Below are 17,500 nucleotides of genomic sequence, written 5' to 3'. Positions count from 1 at the left end.
AACTTAGTTGAACCAACTTTGAACCAGCACCAGTTCTTTTTTGGTGGAAACGAGGTAACAGTGATCAGTTTCTGTGAGATGGCTGTGTGTGTGTTTGTGTGTGTGTGTGTGTGTTATCATGTCTCCCTTCATGGACTGTGTGTGTGTGTGTGTGTGTGTGTGATCATGTCTCGCTTCATGGACAGTTGTGTGTGTGTGTGTGTGTGTCGTCATGTCTCGTTTCATGGACAGTTGTGTGTGTGTGTGTGTGTGTGTGTCATCATGTCTCGCTTCATGGACAGTTGTGTGTGTGTGTGTGTGTCATCATGTCTCGCTTCATGGACTGTGTGTGTGTGTGTGTGTGTGTGTGTGTGTGATCATGTCTCGCTTCATGGACAGTTGTGTGTGTGTGTGTGTGTGTCGTCATGTCTCGTTTCATGGACAGTTGTGTGTGTGTGTGTGTGTCATCATGTCTCGCTTCATGGACAGTTGTGTGTGTGTTATCATGTCTCGCTTCATGGACAGTTGTGTGTGTGTGTGTGTGTGTGTGTGTCATCATGTCTCGCTTCATGGACAGTTGTGTGTGTGTGTGTGTCATCATGTCTCGCTTCATGGACAGTTGTGTGTGTGTGTGTGTGTGTTATCATGTCTTGCTTCATGGACTGTTGTGTGTGTGTGTGTGTCATCATGTCTCGCTTCATGGACAGTTGTGTGTGTGTGTGTGTGTCGTCATGTCTCGCTTCATGGACAGTTGTGTGTGTGTGTGTGTGTGTGTCATCATGTCTCGCTTCATGGACAGTTATCTGTGTGTGTGTGTGTGTGTCGTCATGTCTCGCTTCATGGACAGTTGTGTGTGTGTGTGTGTGTGTGTCATCATGTCTCGCTTCATGGACAGTTATCTGTGTGTGTGTGTGTGTGTCGTCATGTCTCGCTTCATGGACAGTTGTGTGTGTGTGTGTGTGTGTGTCATCATGTCTCGCTTCATGGACAGTTATCTGTGTGTGTGTGTGTGTGTTATCATGTCTCGCTTCATGGACAGTTATCTGTGTGTGTGTGTGTGTGTGTGTTATCATGTCTCGCTTCATGGACAGTTGTGTGTGTGTGTGTGTGTGTCATCATGTCTCGCTTCATGGACAGTTGTGTGTGTGTGTGTGTGTGTGTGTCATCATGTCTCGCTTCATGGACAGTTATCTGTGTGTGTGTGTGTGTTATCATGTCTCGCTTCATGGACAGTTGTGTGTGTGTGTGTGTGTGTGTGTCATCATGTCTCGCTTCATGGACAGTTGTGTGTGTGTGTGTGTGTGTGTGTGTCATCATGTCTCGCTTCATGGACAGTTGTGTGTGTGTCATCATGTCTCGCTTCATGGACAGTTGTGTGTGTGTGTGTGTGTGTCATCATGTCTCGCTTCATGGACAGTTGTGTGTGTGTCATCATGTCTCGCTTCATGGACAGTTGTGAGTGTGTGTGTGTGTGTGTGTGTCTGCGGAGCGGAACAGACGCACATGTTCTCCTGCTGGAGTTGAGCAGGGAAGGGAATTGAAAGGGAATCACTTCAAACTCACGTACACCTAACACACACACACACACACACACACACTCTCACATACACACCTCACACATTTACTGATACACACATGAGCAGACGACTTCATTAGGCCTGAACAGTTTTCACAAAAATAAAATTCTGATATAACTTAGTCACCGTCATCTATCATCCATCTGTCCGTCCATCTGTGATCATCGTAAGACTGTTTTCATCAGATCAGTTTTCATATGAATATATTCTTGAGCTATAAAATCCCTCTGTTTTCCCTCTGTGTTGTGTGTGTGTTGTGTGTGTGTGTCTCAGGAGAATGGGCGTGTTATTTCTCTCTGTATAAATGTGTCATTATCAAGATGCTGTAATGCAAGGCGTCATGTGAATCTCTTCTGCTTGTGACTGATTTAATGAGAGTTGACTTTACTGAGACGCATCACTGGTGTTTTCCCGTGTGTGTGTGTTGGGTGGTTTTCAGGGTGAATCAGAGACGCTGAGATCTCAGGCACGGTTCTGACGGTGTGTTTGTGTGCTAATGCCAACCACACCTGCCTTTCACCTGCCGCTCACTGTGGGAAAACACACACACACACACACACACAGTCAGAGTTAGCAGGTGAGTTTCACCTTTAATCAGATTACACGCATTAGAAATCACTTTACGTAATTCACTGTCAAACACAAACCTCTGTGTGGATTGATGGAAATAGCGTGGTAACCTCACGCTGCTGGTTAATCGGTGTTTGACATGGTTTAGCTCGTCCGATGGGGTGTTTGTTTACTCCACCCAGCTGTATAAGACAGAATCACATCTGATGCAGAATAATGACACATCGGCAAGTCAGATTTTATAACTTCATACACAGAAAAGTCCAGTAGACAGAATTCCCACAGACGTGAAAAACCTGGAAATGTCTAGGACTTTAAAAAACTGTGATTTCCAGGGCAGGAATAGTCATGGAAATTCAAAAAAATCTTATATTAATGAAAATTATTATTATAATGCTCAGCTGACTTTGAGAAATTCTGATCTAGTTTTCATGAAGAAACGCTATTGAAAGTGAATCAGGAGAGAGAATTGAGAGAGAGTGAGCCAATCAGCAGTAGGGGGCGTGTCCACTCATGATGGGGGAGGAGAGAGAGTGAGGCAATCAGCAGTAGGGGGCGTGTCCACTCATGATGGGGGAGGAGAGAGAGAGAGCCAATCAGCAGTAGGGGGTGTGTCCACTCATGATGGGGGAGGAGAGAGAGAGAGCCAATCAGCAGTAGGGGGTGTGTCCACTCATGATGGGGGAGGAGAGAGAGAGAGCCAATCAGCAGTAGGGGGCGTGTCCACTCATGATGGGGGAGGAGAGAGAGAGAGCCAATCAGCAGTAGGGGGTGTGTCCACTCATGATGGGGGAGGAGAGAGAGAGAGCCAATCAGCAGTAGGGGGCGTGTCCACTCATGATGGGGGAGGAGAGAGAGAGAGCCAATCAGCAGTAGGGGGCGTGTCCACTCATGATGGGGGAGGAGAGAGAGAGAGCCAATCAGCAGTAGGGGGTGTGTCCACTCATGATGGGGGAGGAGAGAGAGAGAGCCAATCAGCAGTAGGGGGTGTGTCCACTCATGATGGGGGAGGAGAGAGAGAGAGAGCCAATCAGCAGTAGGGGGCGTGTCCACTCATGATGGGGGAGGAGAGAGAGAGCCAATCAGCAGTAGGGGGCGTGTCCACTCATGATGGGGGAGGAGAGAGAGAGAGCCAATCAGCAGTAGGGGGTGTGTCCACTCATGATGGGGGAGGAGAGAGAGAGAGCCAATCAGCAGTAGGGGGTGTGTCCACTCATGATGGGGGAGGAGAGAGAGAGAGAGCCAATCAGCAGTAGGGGGCGTGTCCACTCATGATGGGGGAGGAGAGAGAGAGAGCCAATCAGCAGTAGGGGGCGTGTCCACTCATGATGGGGGAGGAGAGAGAGAGAGCCAATCAGCAGTAGGGGGTGTGTCCACTCATGATGGGGGAGGAGAGAGAGAGAGCCAATCAGCCGTAGGGGGTGTGTCCACTCATGATGGGGGAGGAGAGAGAGAGAGCCAATCAGCAGTAGGGGGCGTGTCCACTCATGATGGGGGAGGAGAGAGAGAGCCAATCAGCAGTAGGGGGCGTGTCCACTCATGATGGGGGAGGAGAGAGAGAGAGCCAATCAGCAGTAGGGGGTGTGTCCACTCATGATGGGGGAGGAGAGAGAGAGAGCCAATCAGCAGTAGGGGGTGTGTCCACTCATGATGGGGGAGGAGAGAGAGAGAGAGCCAATCAGCAGTAGGGGGCGTGTCCACTCATGATGGGGGAGGAGAGAGAGAGCCAATCAGCAGTAGGGGGCGTGTCCACTCATGATGGGGGAGGAGAGAGAGAGAGCCAATCAGCAGTAGGGGGCGTGTCCACTCATGATGGGGGAGGAGAGAAAGCCAATCAGCAGTAGGGGGCGTGTCCACTCATGATGGGGGAGGAGAGAGAGTGAGGCAATAAGCAGTAGGGGGCGTGTCCACTCATGATGGAGGAGGAGAGAAAGCCAATCAGTAGTTAGGGGCGTGTCCACTCATGATGGGGGAGGAGAGAGAGAGAGCCAATCAGCAGTAGGGGGCGTGTCCACTCGTGATGGGGAGGAGAGAGAGAGAGCCAATCAGCAGTAGGGGGCGTGTCCACTCGTGATGGGGAGGATAGAGAGAGAGCCAATCAGCAGTAAGGGGGCGTGTCCACTCATGTGTCGCATTTTGAAGCATTTTGCTTCCCTTCAGCCATGATAAAGAGACATCCATTCTTGCATTGCGTATTCATTCATGTTGGGGTGGAGCAATGAAGGGAGGGGCGTGTCTGTTTCTCAGAAATCACTTACTGCACCTTTAATTGTTTTTAGCTTGTTTATACTTAAAACATGAAAAGCTCTTCCAGTGCAGTAAGACAAAATAAACTTTAAAACACATTGATTGTAAAACACAATCTATGAAAACAAGTCTTTTGGGGTTTTTTTTATTTCCCCTAAATTTTAACCCCAAAATCGAGACAAAAAATACTAATTAAAAACTTATGTTTTTTTGCAGTGTGGAAATTTCTTAGTCAAAAGGTGTAGAAAAACTGTGGTCAAGGTCAAGGTCAGGAAAAGTCAGGAAAATTAATAAAATGTTATATTTTATACTCTGCTCTAAAATATATAATTGACCACAAATGCTTGTGTATTCTCTCTATAATTGTGTTTACTCATGAGTGAGTGTAAAGGTCAGGCAGTAGCAGGAACATGAGTGTTTATCCGGCTCTGTGTGGCCGCTGGGCTAGCGGACGTTTGCTTCGTCTTCTGAGCGTCCGCTGGTGGAACATCTTTACGGTTGCAGGACCATAAACGTGGACTCACTTTCATGATCAGTAAAATGTTGTGGTCCAGTTCTGCTCTACGAGAGTCGCCTTCATCCAAATGTGTTGTAGTTTACGTTGATTTTTATTACGTGTTTGTTTAATATTTCAAATGATGTCATGGTCAGCTGTCACTGTGACTAGCTGTAAACAACAGAAGTTTGTGCAATAGCTGTGTGTGTGTGTGTGTGTGTGTGTGTGTGTGTGTGTGTGTGTGTTACGTGTGTGTAGAATCTGAGATGTCACAATAGAGTTATTTCTAATGGCTGTAGACTATTATTTTTTATAAAATATTATGTGAAACACTATGCAGTATGCTATAATATTGCATTTTTAATTCAGTATTAATCCACAACTATATATATATAAACAAATTTATTTAACAAATTACAATTTACAATTATATTGTCGCATTTTGCAATGATTGTTAAAAATTCATAAAAGCTCAAATTCACTCCCTACCAGTGATTTTTATATATTAAATACATGTTAGTACATGTTCAGTGGATTGTGGAAGTGTACCACAACATAGTCATTGTTTAATTTAGATCTAATTTATTTGTAATTTATGTTTTACTTTTCATTTTACTGATTTAAAGAAATCTTAAGTAAGATTACTTTTCATACTTGGCTCCGCCCTCAAACACTGTAGTGTATCTGAGACTGGAAGAGTTCGGCTCGTGTTGTTCGTGTCGAGGAGACGCTGTTTTCTGAGATTGAGACGGTGAAACCCACGCCATCGTCACTGTTCGTATCACTGTGATCAAGAGCTGAGATTCAGATATGATAATGAGCGTTTGCTTTCTGACCAATCACAGCAGAGCAGCTCTCAGAGAGGCGGGGCTTAGAGAGACTGAATCCTTGATGAAAGTGTTTCAGACACTGAGAGGAAAGAGCTGAAGCTGCAGTGGAGATTATGAGGACATTAAAGGGGTCATATCATATGACGGTTCTAAAAATAACATTATTTTGTGTATTTGGTTTAATGCAGTGTGTTCACGCGGGTTTAGGTTCATAAGACCCCTCAAACAGTAGAGCGCTGGCGCTTGCAACGCCAAGGTCATGGGTTCGATTCCCAGGGAAAGCAAGAACTCAACTGATAAGAATGTAAATTTCTACCTTGTAATGCTATGTAACTCACTTCGGATAAAAGCGTCTGCCGAATGCATAAATGTAAATGTAAAAACTATTATAGGAGACTCTAAAACAACATTAGGAGCCTTTAATAACAGCATAATATGGGCACTTTAAAAAAGGTTGATATTTCAAGAATCCATAATGCATGATTTTTGCCTTTGCGTATAATTGAGCATCTCTAATATATGTGTGTGTGTCAGGGCCGGATTAAGAGTTCAGAGGGCCCTGGGCACAATGTCTTGTAGGCCCCCTCTTAGGCAGGCCAAATGTATATTTTGCCCAAGGACATTTTAATATGGCATTTACAGTTCTACTGACTTAAAAGGAACTTTGTTGTACTATGCTGGAGTAAAGTTCCTAAATGGTCGTTCTTTCCCATAGGAATTTGTAAAACTACGTTGGGTGGACCTCTGTGCCTCTAGGGGGGTTCGGGGGCATGCTCCCCCGCAAGAAAATGTTGTACATTTTAAGGTTAAATGCATCAATCTGGTGCTCTTTGAGAGATCAAAATTAAGAGCTTCAACCCATGAACTGCTCGTTGAACAAAGAAAAAGCATTGATTTGTACCAGGACAATAAAGAGGGCTCAAACATCTTTTTAGTTATGAGAGTCTCAGTCTACATTACATTATCAATGGTGTTTTAGGATGCCAAACAATTATTATAATACTGTAATAATGATTTATATAATTATTCCTATGACGTAAAATCCGTATAGCCTATAAATGTACTATAAATGAAAATGAATATTTCAAAAGTATATTTTAGTCTACATTACACTATAATACAGGAAAATTAAAATACTTTTGTCCTAATTTCTTCACTTGCAAGAAACCCATGAGCTTTTATTTAGGAGAAAACACCAGATAACCATGCTGATCGCGTGAGCAAAGTGCACACTTTTCTTTAAATCACCCAGCACACACAGGATGCCTATTCTTAAAGTCTTGTGCTGTTTTATAAAGGCACAAAGCCATATCATGGTTTCGATTTTATTTCGTTGGCAAAATATAACGCTAGAGACCTTTATGTTAGGTTATACATTTTACATCTCATATGTGTTGGGAAAAGGGAGAAGAGAGAGTTCGGCAAAAAGCGGATTCGAACTCGGGTCGAGCGCATCAAAAGCTATTATCAAGCAGCTCGCGCGCTACGACCTACGCCACTGTAGCTATCCCGTGACGGGCGTCTTTTTGGTAAAAAGACAGGCACTTAGTGCAAATATACGCTCCGTTATCTAAAATATTTTTTTTCCTTCCCCTCGCTTGGGCCACAAGTGCGCATGGCGAACTTGCAATGAATACATTTTATCAGACCGGCCCTCGCGGCCTCTCCCGATTGCCACTCCGCCCCTGGTGCCCAGGGCCCCTTAGATGTCATGGGCCCCTGGGCAAGTGCCCAGTTGCCCTAATGGTTAATCCGGCCCTGGTGTGTGTGTGTGAGTGTGAGTGTGAGTGTGTCTGTTTGTGTCTATCAGGGATTTAAATCTTATAGAGCTGTTCAAGGCTGCCTGGATTACTGTGTGTGAGAGAGAGAGAGTGTGTGTGTGTGCCTGCAAATGTTTTATGTGATTAATATTGTGTATATTCTGTATTATTTATGTGTATGTTTTAAGAACTCGTCTTTCCTGTCCATGATGTGAACACAAACACACAGTTGTTTGTATTGTGTCTAATGGTTCATGACACACTTTAAACACACATGCCTTCACTGGAACTGCAGGACAATCAGAAAAACCCTCTGCTGCTGTGTGTGTGTGTGTGTGTGTGTGTGTGTATGAACTCAGAACTTCATAGTTGTCCTCTGATCTTCAGTATCAGCTGCTTATGTGAAGCTTGTTCATTGCTGTTCTCAAACTTCCACACTTTATTTGTTCATTCATGCCTTCTTTCCTTCATTGTCACTCAGTGGCAGATGTCAGTGCGCCCCCTACTGGAGCAATGCTGGACATGATGTGTGTGTGTGTGTGTGTGTCAAGATATCAGGGATTCACACACACACACACACACACACACACACACACACACACACACACACAGAATCTCTCTCTCTCTCACACACAAACACACACACACTCACACATCTTTTGAACTTTCTATTCATCAAAGAATCCTGAAAAATAAAATGCATCACAGTTTCCACTTTCCATCAAAGTTTTCAAATAATCATAAATGTTTCTTGAGCATCAGATCCTCATATTAGAGTGATTTCTGAAGGATCATGTGACACTGAAGACTGGAGTAATGATGCTGAAAATTCAGCTTTGATCACAGGAATAAATTACACTTTACTATATATTCACATAGAAAACAGATGATTTACATTAGAATAATATTTCACTATTTTACAGTATTTTGATCAAATAAATGCGGAAGTGACTCTTTCAAAAGCATAAAAAAATGTTTTTTAAACCTAATGTTCAGTGAATGGATGTGTCTGTATAATTTTAGTGTTTCCAAAGGACATCCTCATTTGCAAAATTTTTAATATTTATATTTGTATTATAAAATGCAGTAATATTTATGTTAGGGTTAGTGTGTGTTTGTGTTATTCTGTAGTATTTATAATATATATATACTGTATTATAAATCCTATATATAAAGCTGTATAGAGGTCTGTGGTATGTGCTCATTCTGAAAGTGTGTGTGTGCAAACGTGTGTGTGTGTGTGGTTGTGTGTGTGTGTGTGTGTGTGTTTGAAAGATAAACAGTGAGTTTACATTAGCTCTTGTTGTACCTGCCGGTCTGGTCTCAACCTGTCAGTCTGTCACTCTCTCTCTCACTCACACACACACACACACACACACACACACACACACACACACACACACACACACACACACACACACACACACACACACACACACACACACTCGGGCTGTGCTCATCATGTGGAAGAGAAGGCTTCACATCTCCACCAGACGTAAGAGCAAAACTCCTGCTGATAAGAGGCTTGATATTACTCAATTATTTCCATGGCCTTCTGCCACATGATCAATGCATTTGATCAATATTCTCTTGCTCTGTATTGAACACACATTGTTTTAGTGTTTGAAGTGTGTGTGTGTGTGTGTGTGTGTGGCGGATGGTTCAGTTTTAAACTCAGGGTGTCTTGCTTTTTGAAGATGTGTGAATGTCGTGAATTTCAGCCCAACATAAAAAGAAAAAATAAGCAATTATATTGTGCATAAAGAAAACAAAGACAAAACAAAAAGAACTATTTTTAGGACCGTTAAGATGTTTTGTCGTGACATTATTTTCATGAATTCCCACAAAATTCTCACTATTGGAATGTAAATTTTGTTTGACACATTTATTTATGTACACAATTTACTGATGAGATTTTTGAGAGAAAATGTGTTTCATTGTCATTGCAAAAGATGGTCCTAAAAAATCTCATATTCACTCATTTAATTGTAATCATGTGGATCCAAACATGTTGTTTACAGGTTTTAATGTGATAAACCCACAATTAATAACTCGACCTGACGTGAACCGGACAGAACGACTGTGTCTGTCATGTGATAATTGTTATCAGGCTCCTTCCTCTTTCTCTCATTCGCTCTCTGTGTCAATATTAGTTTTGTGTCACGGATGATTAGTGTTCACACACACACACACACACGCTGATGAACGTTTACTGTGTGTCTCCAGGGCAGAGAAGACAGAAGTCCTGAGTGATGATCTGCTGCAGGTGAGTGAAGCGGTTCATGTGTGTGAGGTCTAGATGTGTGTGCTCCTCTCTGAGTGTGTGTGTGTGTGTGTGTGTGTGTGCAGGCAGAGAAGCGTCTGGAGCTAGTTAAGCAGGTGTCTCACAGCACACACAAGAAGCTGACCGCATGTCTTCAGGGTCAACAGGCTGTGGACGTGGACAAGCGCTCCGTCAGGTCGCCTCCAGTAAGTGTGTGTGTGTGTGTGTGTTCATGTTCACATCATTCAGAACTCATTCTTTTAACGAGTCATTCACTTTTAGAATCATTATAGAACTCTTGACTCAATTTTAAAGACCCCTTTATGCAAAAAAGGTTCTATATAAAGAGAAATGTCTTGCATTATTGTTTAATACTTTCTAGTGATTAAGTATGTTTATGAGTTGTTGTTTAATTCATAAAATCTAATCAAACTTAAAAATCAATTCAGTCATTCGTTGAATCGACTCACTTCATCATTATTCTCAGTGTCCGTCTCGAAAAATAAAGCGAGTTTTGTCACTGAAATTTCATGAATGTAATTTATGACATGAATTTACTTTAATAAATACATTTACTTGTTTTGTGGAACCGACTCTCATTCTTTGCATTGAAAAGAGCTCAACAGATTTAGATAAAAACAGTATTTATTTATTTGTAATTGTCTTTTTTTTTTCAGTTCTCTCTTCTCTCCTTTTTTAAATTTTTTAATTTTCTATAAATGCAACACGAGCAACTTTTGGTTTTTGGGTTTAAACGTGGTCTGCACATGTTTTCATGAACTCATTTGAGCCGGTTCTTTTAACGAGTCATTCACTTTAAGAATCAATCTTTAATAATCAATACATTATTATACGGGTGAAACTCAAAAAATTAGAGTATGGTGCAAAAGTTCATTTATTTCAGTAATTCAACTTAAAAGGTGAAACTAATATATTATTATGTCAAGCCTTTATTTGTTATAATTTTGATGATTATGGCTTACAGATATGAAAACCTTTTCATAATATTCTAATTTTGAATTTGGGGTTTTCATATCTGTAAGCCATAATCATCAAAATGATAACAAATAAAGGCTTGAAATATCTCACTTTGCATGTAATGAGTCTATATAATATATTAGTTTCACCTTTTAAGTTGAATCACTGAAATAAATGAACTTTTGCACCATATTCTAATTTTTCAAGTTTCACCTGTATATAGTCTTACATTATTGATTAATACTTTAATATTTTACAGGTTATTACGTTTTTTTCCCTAGTGATTAAATATGTTAATGAGTTGTTTAATTCATAAAATGTAATTAAAATAAATGAATCAAGTAATTCATTGAATCGACTCACTGAATCATTCAGAGCGGATCCTGAACATGTGATTCTTTTACCGAACTGCAAATCATCATTATTCTCAGTGTCCGTCTCGAAACGAAGCGAGTTTTGTCACTAAAATTCAATTAATGTAATTAATGACTTTAATTTAGTTTGCATTGGAAAAAAAGCCCAACAGATATAGATAAGAGATAACGATCAAACTTTTAATTCATTCGTTTCTTCATTTCATTACAATGTTCATGGCTGTTTAAATAAATAACCTCAAAATGTATCACTTTTGTGAGCAATCTACTTCTACTTTTAAATATTGTTTTTCCCATGAAACTTGACCGAGCGTGTGTTTGCGAGCAGAAGAAGCTTCCTCTGACGTCTCTGGCTCAGTGTCTGGTGGAAGGAGCCGCTGTTCTCGGGGATGATTCTCTGCTGGGGTGAGAGACGCTCTCAAACACTTCACAATGAGATGCTGCTTAAAGTGCCCCTATTATGCTGTTATTAAACGCTCATAATGTTGTTTTAGAGTCTCCAATAATAGTTTTACATGCATACAATGTCATAAACACTTCCTCATAATCTCCACTGCAGCTTCAGCTCTTTCCTCTCAGTGTCTGAAACACTTCCATCGAGGATTCAGTCTCTCTAAGCTCCGCCTCTCTGAGAGCTGCTCTGCTGTGATTGGTCAGAAAGCAAACGCTCATTATCATATCTGAATCTCAGCTCTTGATCACAGTGATACGAACAGTGACGATGGCGTGGGTTTCACCGTCTCAATCTCAGAAAACAGCGTCTCCTCGACATGAACAACACGAGCCGAACTCTTCCAGTCTCAGATACACTACAGTGTTTGAGAGCGGAGCTTAGAGACGCTCTTCAGCCAATCAGGACCACAGGCTGGCATTATGCAAATGAGTTACACAGCAGGTTCAGCGAGAAGTGAGACTGAAATTACTGACGACTCGTTTTAGTTCGGAATCGATTCTTTCTTTTAGGAGAGAAAAACTCCATTTATCTTTGATCTTTAAAACTTTGCCGTCCTTTTATACATGAAAGGTCATCTCCCGAAACGCATAATAGAGGCACTGTAAAGGATCTCATCTGTGCTAATGTTTACTCTGAATGTGTTTGTGTAGCAAGATGCTGAGGATCTGTGGAGAGACACAAGAGAGACTCGCTCAAGAACTTCAGCTCTTCGAACTCCAGATTGAGGGAGACGTCGTGGATCCGCTCTACACACTCTCTGAGGTGTGTGTGTGTGAGTGAGTGTGTGAGTGAGTGTGTGAGTGAGTGTGTGAGTGAGTGAGTGTGTGTGTGTGTGTGTGTGTGTGTATGTTCTTAATACTGAACTTAGATAAACCAGTTTTTTCACAATAATTAACAGTACTCACATTTCATTTTCATTGTTTTATGGCCAACTTTGGACTCAAATTCCTTGTCATTTTTTTATTTACAATAATGTAATGTAAATAATACAACAGACAGTTGTGGTCCTGGATGCTGATTGGTCAATCCAGTCAAAGGCCGAGCTAAAATATTTGCTTTATAGCTCCACTGATTTTTGAGATAATATTCCAATAATTTAACAACACATTCATGCAGATAAACAAATAAAATATTTCATAATTTTAGTTAGTGTTTTCTTTTTATTTGACAATTATTTATGTATTTATTGTACTTTTTATGTTTTAAATTTTTATTATTTTAGACAGAGAGAGGACATTTCATCAGCTTTATTCAGAATAATGTGTTATACAATGAACATTTGTGTACATGTTTTATAAAAGCAATTAGATGTGTTCATTCTGTCGTCCGTTTATTTTTTCTTTTGCTTCCTCAAAGGTTGAAATTCCCAACATTCAAAAGCAAAGAAAACATTTAGCCAAACTGGTACTGGACATGGATTCTGCTCGCGCACGGTGAGATACATGTACAATTATATTATATATTAATCATATTATATAAAAAGAAAAAAATATATGTTTTTACGAGCTTGTAAAACAGCTTGCAAATTAAACTAAAATATGTTTACCTTCTTAAGTTGAGTGCATTGCATTATGTATCTATAGTATCTCACATTTTGATTTAGGAGGCAAATGTGTTTTTAATACGCCGTTCTCTCCTCCCAACTCTAGGTGGCACCAATCATCCAAATCTTCAACTCTGTCTAATAAGGAAACACCCATCGGGGCCAAAGCCGACGCCCTCAGGGAGGAGATGGAGGAGGCGGCCAATCGCATGGAGATCTGTAGAGTGGGTGGAGCTTATCTCTCTCTCTCTCTCTCTCTCTCTCTCTCTCTCTCTCTCTCTCTCTCTCTATTCTCGATCTCTCTATTCTAATTTTTCAAGTTTCACGTGTAGAAGTATGCTATTGTAGGTTAAAGGGATAGTTCACCCCAAAATGTAAACTCTGTCAGTAATGACTCTCCCTCATGTTGTTCAACCCCGTAAGACTTTCCTTCATCTTCGGAACACAAATTAAGATATTTTTGATTAAATCTGAGAGCTGGATCACTCCTCCATAGGCTTCTTAAAATAGTCCGAGTGACTACAGCGGCTCAACCTTAAGTTTATCAAGCGACGAGAATACTTTCTGTGCGCAAAAAACAAACAAAAATAACGACTTTATTCAACTCTTCATGTCCTTCTCTGTGGGCCTCGAGTGAGTTCACGTAGTGTAACAGCGCAGCGCTTCAGGTGTACGTCACACGCATCACATGACCAGCGTCGGCCAATAGAGAGCCTACGTGTGACGTGCAACACAGAAGCTTTGCGCAATATCACTACGTGAAATCTCACCGAACTGTTCTTCTCTTTCTCATCATTTTTAATGTTGCTGTTTTCCAGGATCAGCTCTCAGCGGACATGTATAGTTTCGTGGCCAAAGAAATGGATTATGCAAACTACTTCCAGACGGTGAGTGTGTTAATCATTTAGATGAACAGCCTCTCGTTTCATTATTAACGCCTCTGTGTCTCGCTGTCTGCAGCTGATCGAGGTTCAGGCCGAGTATCACAAGAAGTCTCTGGAGTTGCTCCAGAACGTTCTCCCGCAGATTAAAGCTCAACAGGGTGAGAAAATCATCAATGACCAGCAGAAACGATGAACTGAGAAAGATAACAAATGGGATTGAGGTTTAAAATGTGGTTTTAAAAACAAATCCAGGGTTCCTCTGCTTGTTTGTTGGACTGCACAAGATAGCTGTAAAATAATAATGATAATAATCACATCCAGAAATGTCATCAAATGGACAATAACATGTTTCCTTTTTCCGGTGTGATAAGAAGAGGAGTCGTCGTAATCTGACAGAGTAAAGAATAAACAATATTTAAAACTGTTGTAAAGTAGACAGAGATAGTCAAAGGTCTTCCTTTATATTATATTATATCGTATCGTATTATATTATAATTAATTATATGAATATGATTCATTTTCACTGCAATTTAGTAAATAATTTTATTTGTAGTATTTTAATCTTTAATTATAGTTTTAATCCAAGCGAAACAGAATTACATTTATTTGTATGACAATTAATCATTAGTACAACATTCATGATCGTGACAGGCCTAACATGTATATAATATATATATAAAATATTTTATTTAATAAAAATTAATACATAAATGTATATATAATTTTAAATATATTTCCTATTTTGTGTTTTTTAATAATTTTTATATTTTTATTTGAATATGATTTTTATATATATATATATATATATATATATGTTTATATATTTAAGATATTTTAAATTGTTTAAAAATAAAATCCAATAAAAAAACATTATTTTATTTTTCATTACAAACTTCACTTATTAATTTGATTAAATTGCAGTCTTTCCAAGTTTCCAAGTTTTTGGTTTTACTTTGATGAATCGTATAGCTTTCAGTCTAGGATGTGGCATCAGATCTCTCTCATTTTAATATTATTATATATTGTAATATTTTAATATGTCATTGATCGTCGTCTGAACCCTGAGTGTGGTCTGTGGAGTCGTTCAGCTGGTGAACAGTGTGTGTATGTGTGTGTCCAGAGTCGTGGGTGGAGAAGCCGTGTTACGGGAAGCCTCTGGAGGATCACCTGACTCTGAGCGGCAGAGACATCGCGTTCCCCATCGAGGCGTGTGTGACGGTGCTGATGGACTGTGGCCTGCAGGAGGAGGTGAAGCTGCGCTGCAACACATGTAGAGGAATCATATACTGATATTATAAAGCAGAGAGTTGTGCTGACTGGAAGATAATAGTTTCATAATTTAAGTTCACATTGGCATGTTCACGATTCTCTGATGTCGGTTACGGTTCACATGACATGCAGGGAAACATGTAAAATGTTTTATATTTTTTTAGTTGTTTTTATTTGTAAATAATTTTAATTGGGCATTTTTATCATTTAATTAGTTAAATTTTCCATATTTGTTTTATTTATTTATATAATCATTTAATAATTTTAAATATTTAATTTATATATACAGGTGAAACGCGAAAAATTAGAATATCGTGCAAAAGTTCATTTATTTCAGTAATTCAACTTAAAACTAAGTTGAAACTAATATATTATATAGACTCATTACATGCAAAGTGAGATATTTCAAGCCTTTATTTGTTATAATTTTGATGATTATGGCTTATAGATATGAAAACCTTTTCACAATATTCTAATTTTCAATATGGGGTGTGTGTCTGCGTGTGTGCGTGCTTGTGCATACGTTTGTGTGTGTGTGCGTCCATGTGTGTGTGTGTGTGTGTGTGTGTCTGCGTGTGTGCGTGCTTGTGCGTACGTGTGCGTCCGTCCGTGTGTGTGTGTGTGTGTGTGTGTGTCTGCGTGCTTGTGTGTGTGTGTGTCTGCGTGTGTGCGTGCTTGTGCGTATGTGTGTGTGTGTGTGTGTGTGTGTGTGTGTGTGTGTGTGTGTGTGTGTGTCAGGGTTTGTTCCGAGTCGCTCCGTCTGCCTCGAAGCTGAAGAAGCTGAAGGCGTCACTAGACTGCGGCGTGTTGGACTTTCAGGAATATTCCATCGATCCTCACGCGATTGCAGGTGAGATTCCCCTCCGCTCATGTTGAACTGAGACACACACACACTCCTGATCTCGACTCACGGTGTTGCTGCTGTGTGTTTCAGGCGCTCTGAAATCATACCTGCGGGAACTGCCCGAACCCCTGCTGACCTTTGACCTCTATGAGGAGTGGATTCAGGCATCAAAGTGAGAGAAAACTAACACTCGTCCTCAAGCATAGTTGGTTACTGATGGTTAGTGTGCTGGTGGAATTACTCAGGAGCGTGTGTGTGTGTGTTGTGTGTGTGTGTAGTATCACGGATCAGGACCAGCGTCTGCAGGCTCTGTTATCCACCTGTGAGAGGCTTCCCTCAGCAAACAGCAACAACTTCAGGTGAGTCCAAAGATCCCACAAAACCTGCATTTCCCATCATGCATAGCAAAGTGTGTGAGCCGGACACCAGAGCTGTGTGTGATCTCACGAGCCCAACCTCTCCATCACCCTCACTTTACTGTCCTACGAATAATAGCAAAAAGGCCAAACATAATTATACATATAAATTATATAATATATAAAGACACATTTTTTTTTTTTTTATAAAATATGAAAATAAATATGTATTTATATTTTATATGTATTTTTATATAGTATATAATTTAATATTAAACATTTTTATATATAATAATTTAATATAATAATTTTGTTTAAATTGTTTCAATATATATTTATTTACATACAGTATACTTTACATATTATGTTTTTACATTTAATAATTTTATGTATTTATTTTTAATATATTATATATACATATATAAGTAGTGCTGTCAATTAAATTTGTCTCATCTAACATAATTTTTTTTAAATATATAATAAATGTGTGTGTGTAAATATATATATATTTACAAACTTTTATGTTAGATGAGATTAATTGATTTGACAGCACTAAATATATTATATAATTTATATATAGTATGAGAGTATATAATTAAAAAATGTGTGTATGTGTATATATATTTATAAAGTGTATACTTGGGTATACATCTTCTTAAATTTGTACAAATTTATCAGTAAGTTTAATAAACTAATGTGTATTTGTTGTCAGAGTTTTCAGACTGTCATGAATCACTGTTTCATTTCCAGGTATTTGATTAAATTTCTCGCCAAACTGAACGAGTATCAAGATTATAATAAAATGACGCCAGGAAACATTGCGATCGTCCTGGGGCCGAACCTGTTGTGGGCGCGAGCGGACGGGTGAGTGACACACACACACACACACACACAGTCACACACACACACACACACACACACACAGTCACACACACACACACACACACACACACACACACACACACAGTCACACACACACACACACACACACACACACACACACACACACACACACAGCTTTGTTTTTGTGATATATGAGGACATTCCATAGGCGTAATGACTTTTATACTGGACAA

General features: G+C 39.9%; 1 protein-coding gene across 1 annotated transcript in view; it reads left to right on the top strand.

The window, feature by feature from the left end:
* Positions 1 to 17,500, top strand: part of arhgap44b (Rho GTPase activating protein 44b) — a 56,149-nt gene that overhangs the window by 23,669 nt on the left and 14,980 nt on the right. Inside the window, exons 2-14 of the mRNA XM_056243388.1 lie at positions 9,686 to 9,725; positions 9,809 to 9,928; positions 11,403 to 11,479; positions 12,179 to 12,290; positions 12,885 to 12,961; positions 13,178 to 13,295; positions 13,890 to 13,958; positions 14,032 to 14,113; positions 15,076 to 15,203; positions 15,963 to 16,074; positions 16,159 to 16,240; positions 16,347 to 16,427; positions 17,175 to 17,288. Coding sequence (XP_056099363.1) covers positions 9,686 to 9,725; positions 9,809 to 9,928; positions 11,403 to 11,479; positions 12,179 to 12,290; positions 12,885 to 12,961; positions 13,178 to 13,295; positions 13,890 to 13,958; positions 14,032 to 14,113; positions 15,076 to 15,203; positions 15,963 to 16,074; positions 16,159 to 16,240; positions 16,347 to 16,427; positions 17,175 to 17,288 — 1,212 coding nt within the window. The remainder of the gene's footprint in view (positions 1 to 9,685; positions 9,726 to 9,808; positions 9,929 to 11,402; positions 11,480 to 12,178; positions 12,291 to 12,884; positions 12,962 to 13,177; positions 13,296 to 13,889; positions 13,959 to 14,031; positions 14,114 to 15,075; positions 15,204 to 15,962; positions 16,075 to 16,158; positions 16,241 to 16,346; positions 16,428 to 17,174; positions 17,289 to 17,500) is intronic.

This window comes from Rhinichthys klamathensis, unplaced genomic scaffold (assembly GCF_029890125.1).
Source record: "Rhinichthys klamathensis goyatoka isolate OS25496 unplaced genomic scaffold, OSU_Roscu_1.1 h1tg000789l_1, whole genome shotgun sequence".
Taxonomy (NCBI): Eukaryota; Metazoa; Chordata; class Actinopteri; order Cypriniformes; family Leuciscidae; genus Rhinichthys; species Rhinichthys klamathensis.
This window is presented reverse-complemented; position numbering and strand designations above follow the sequence as displayed.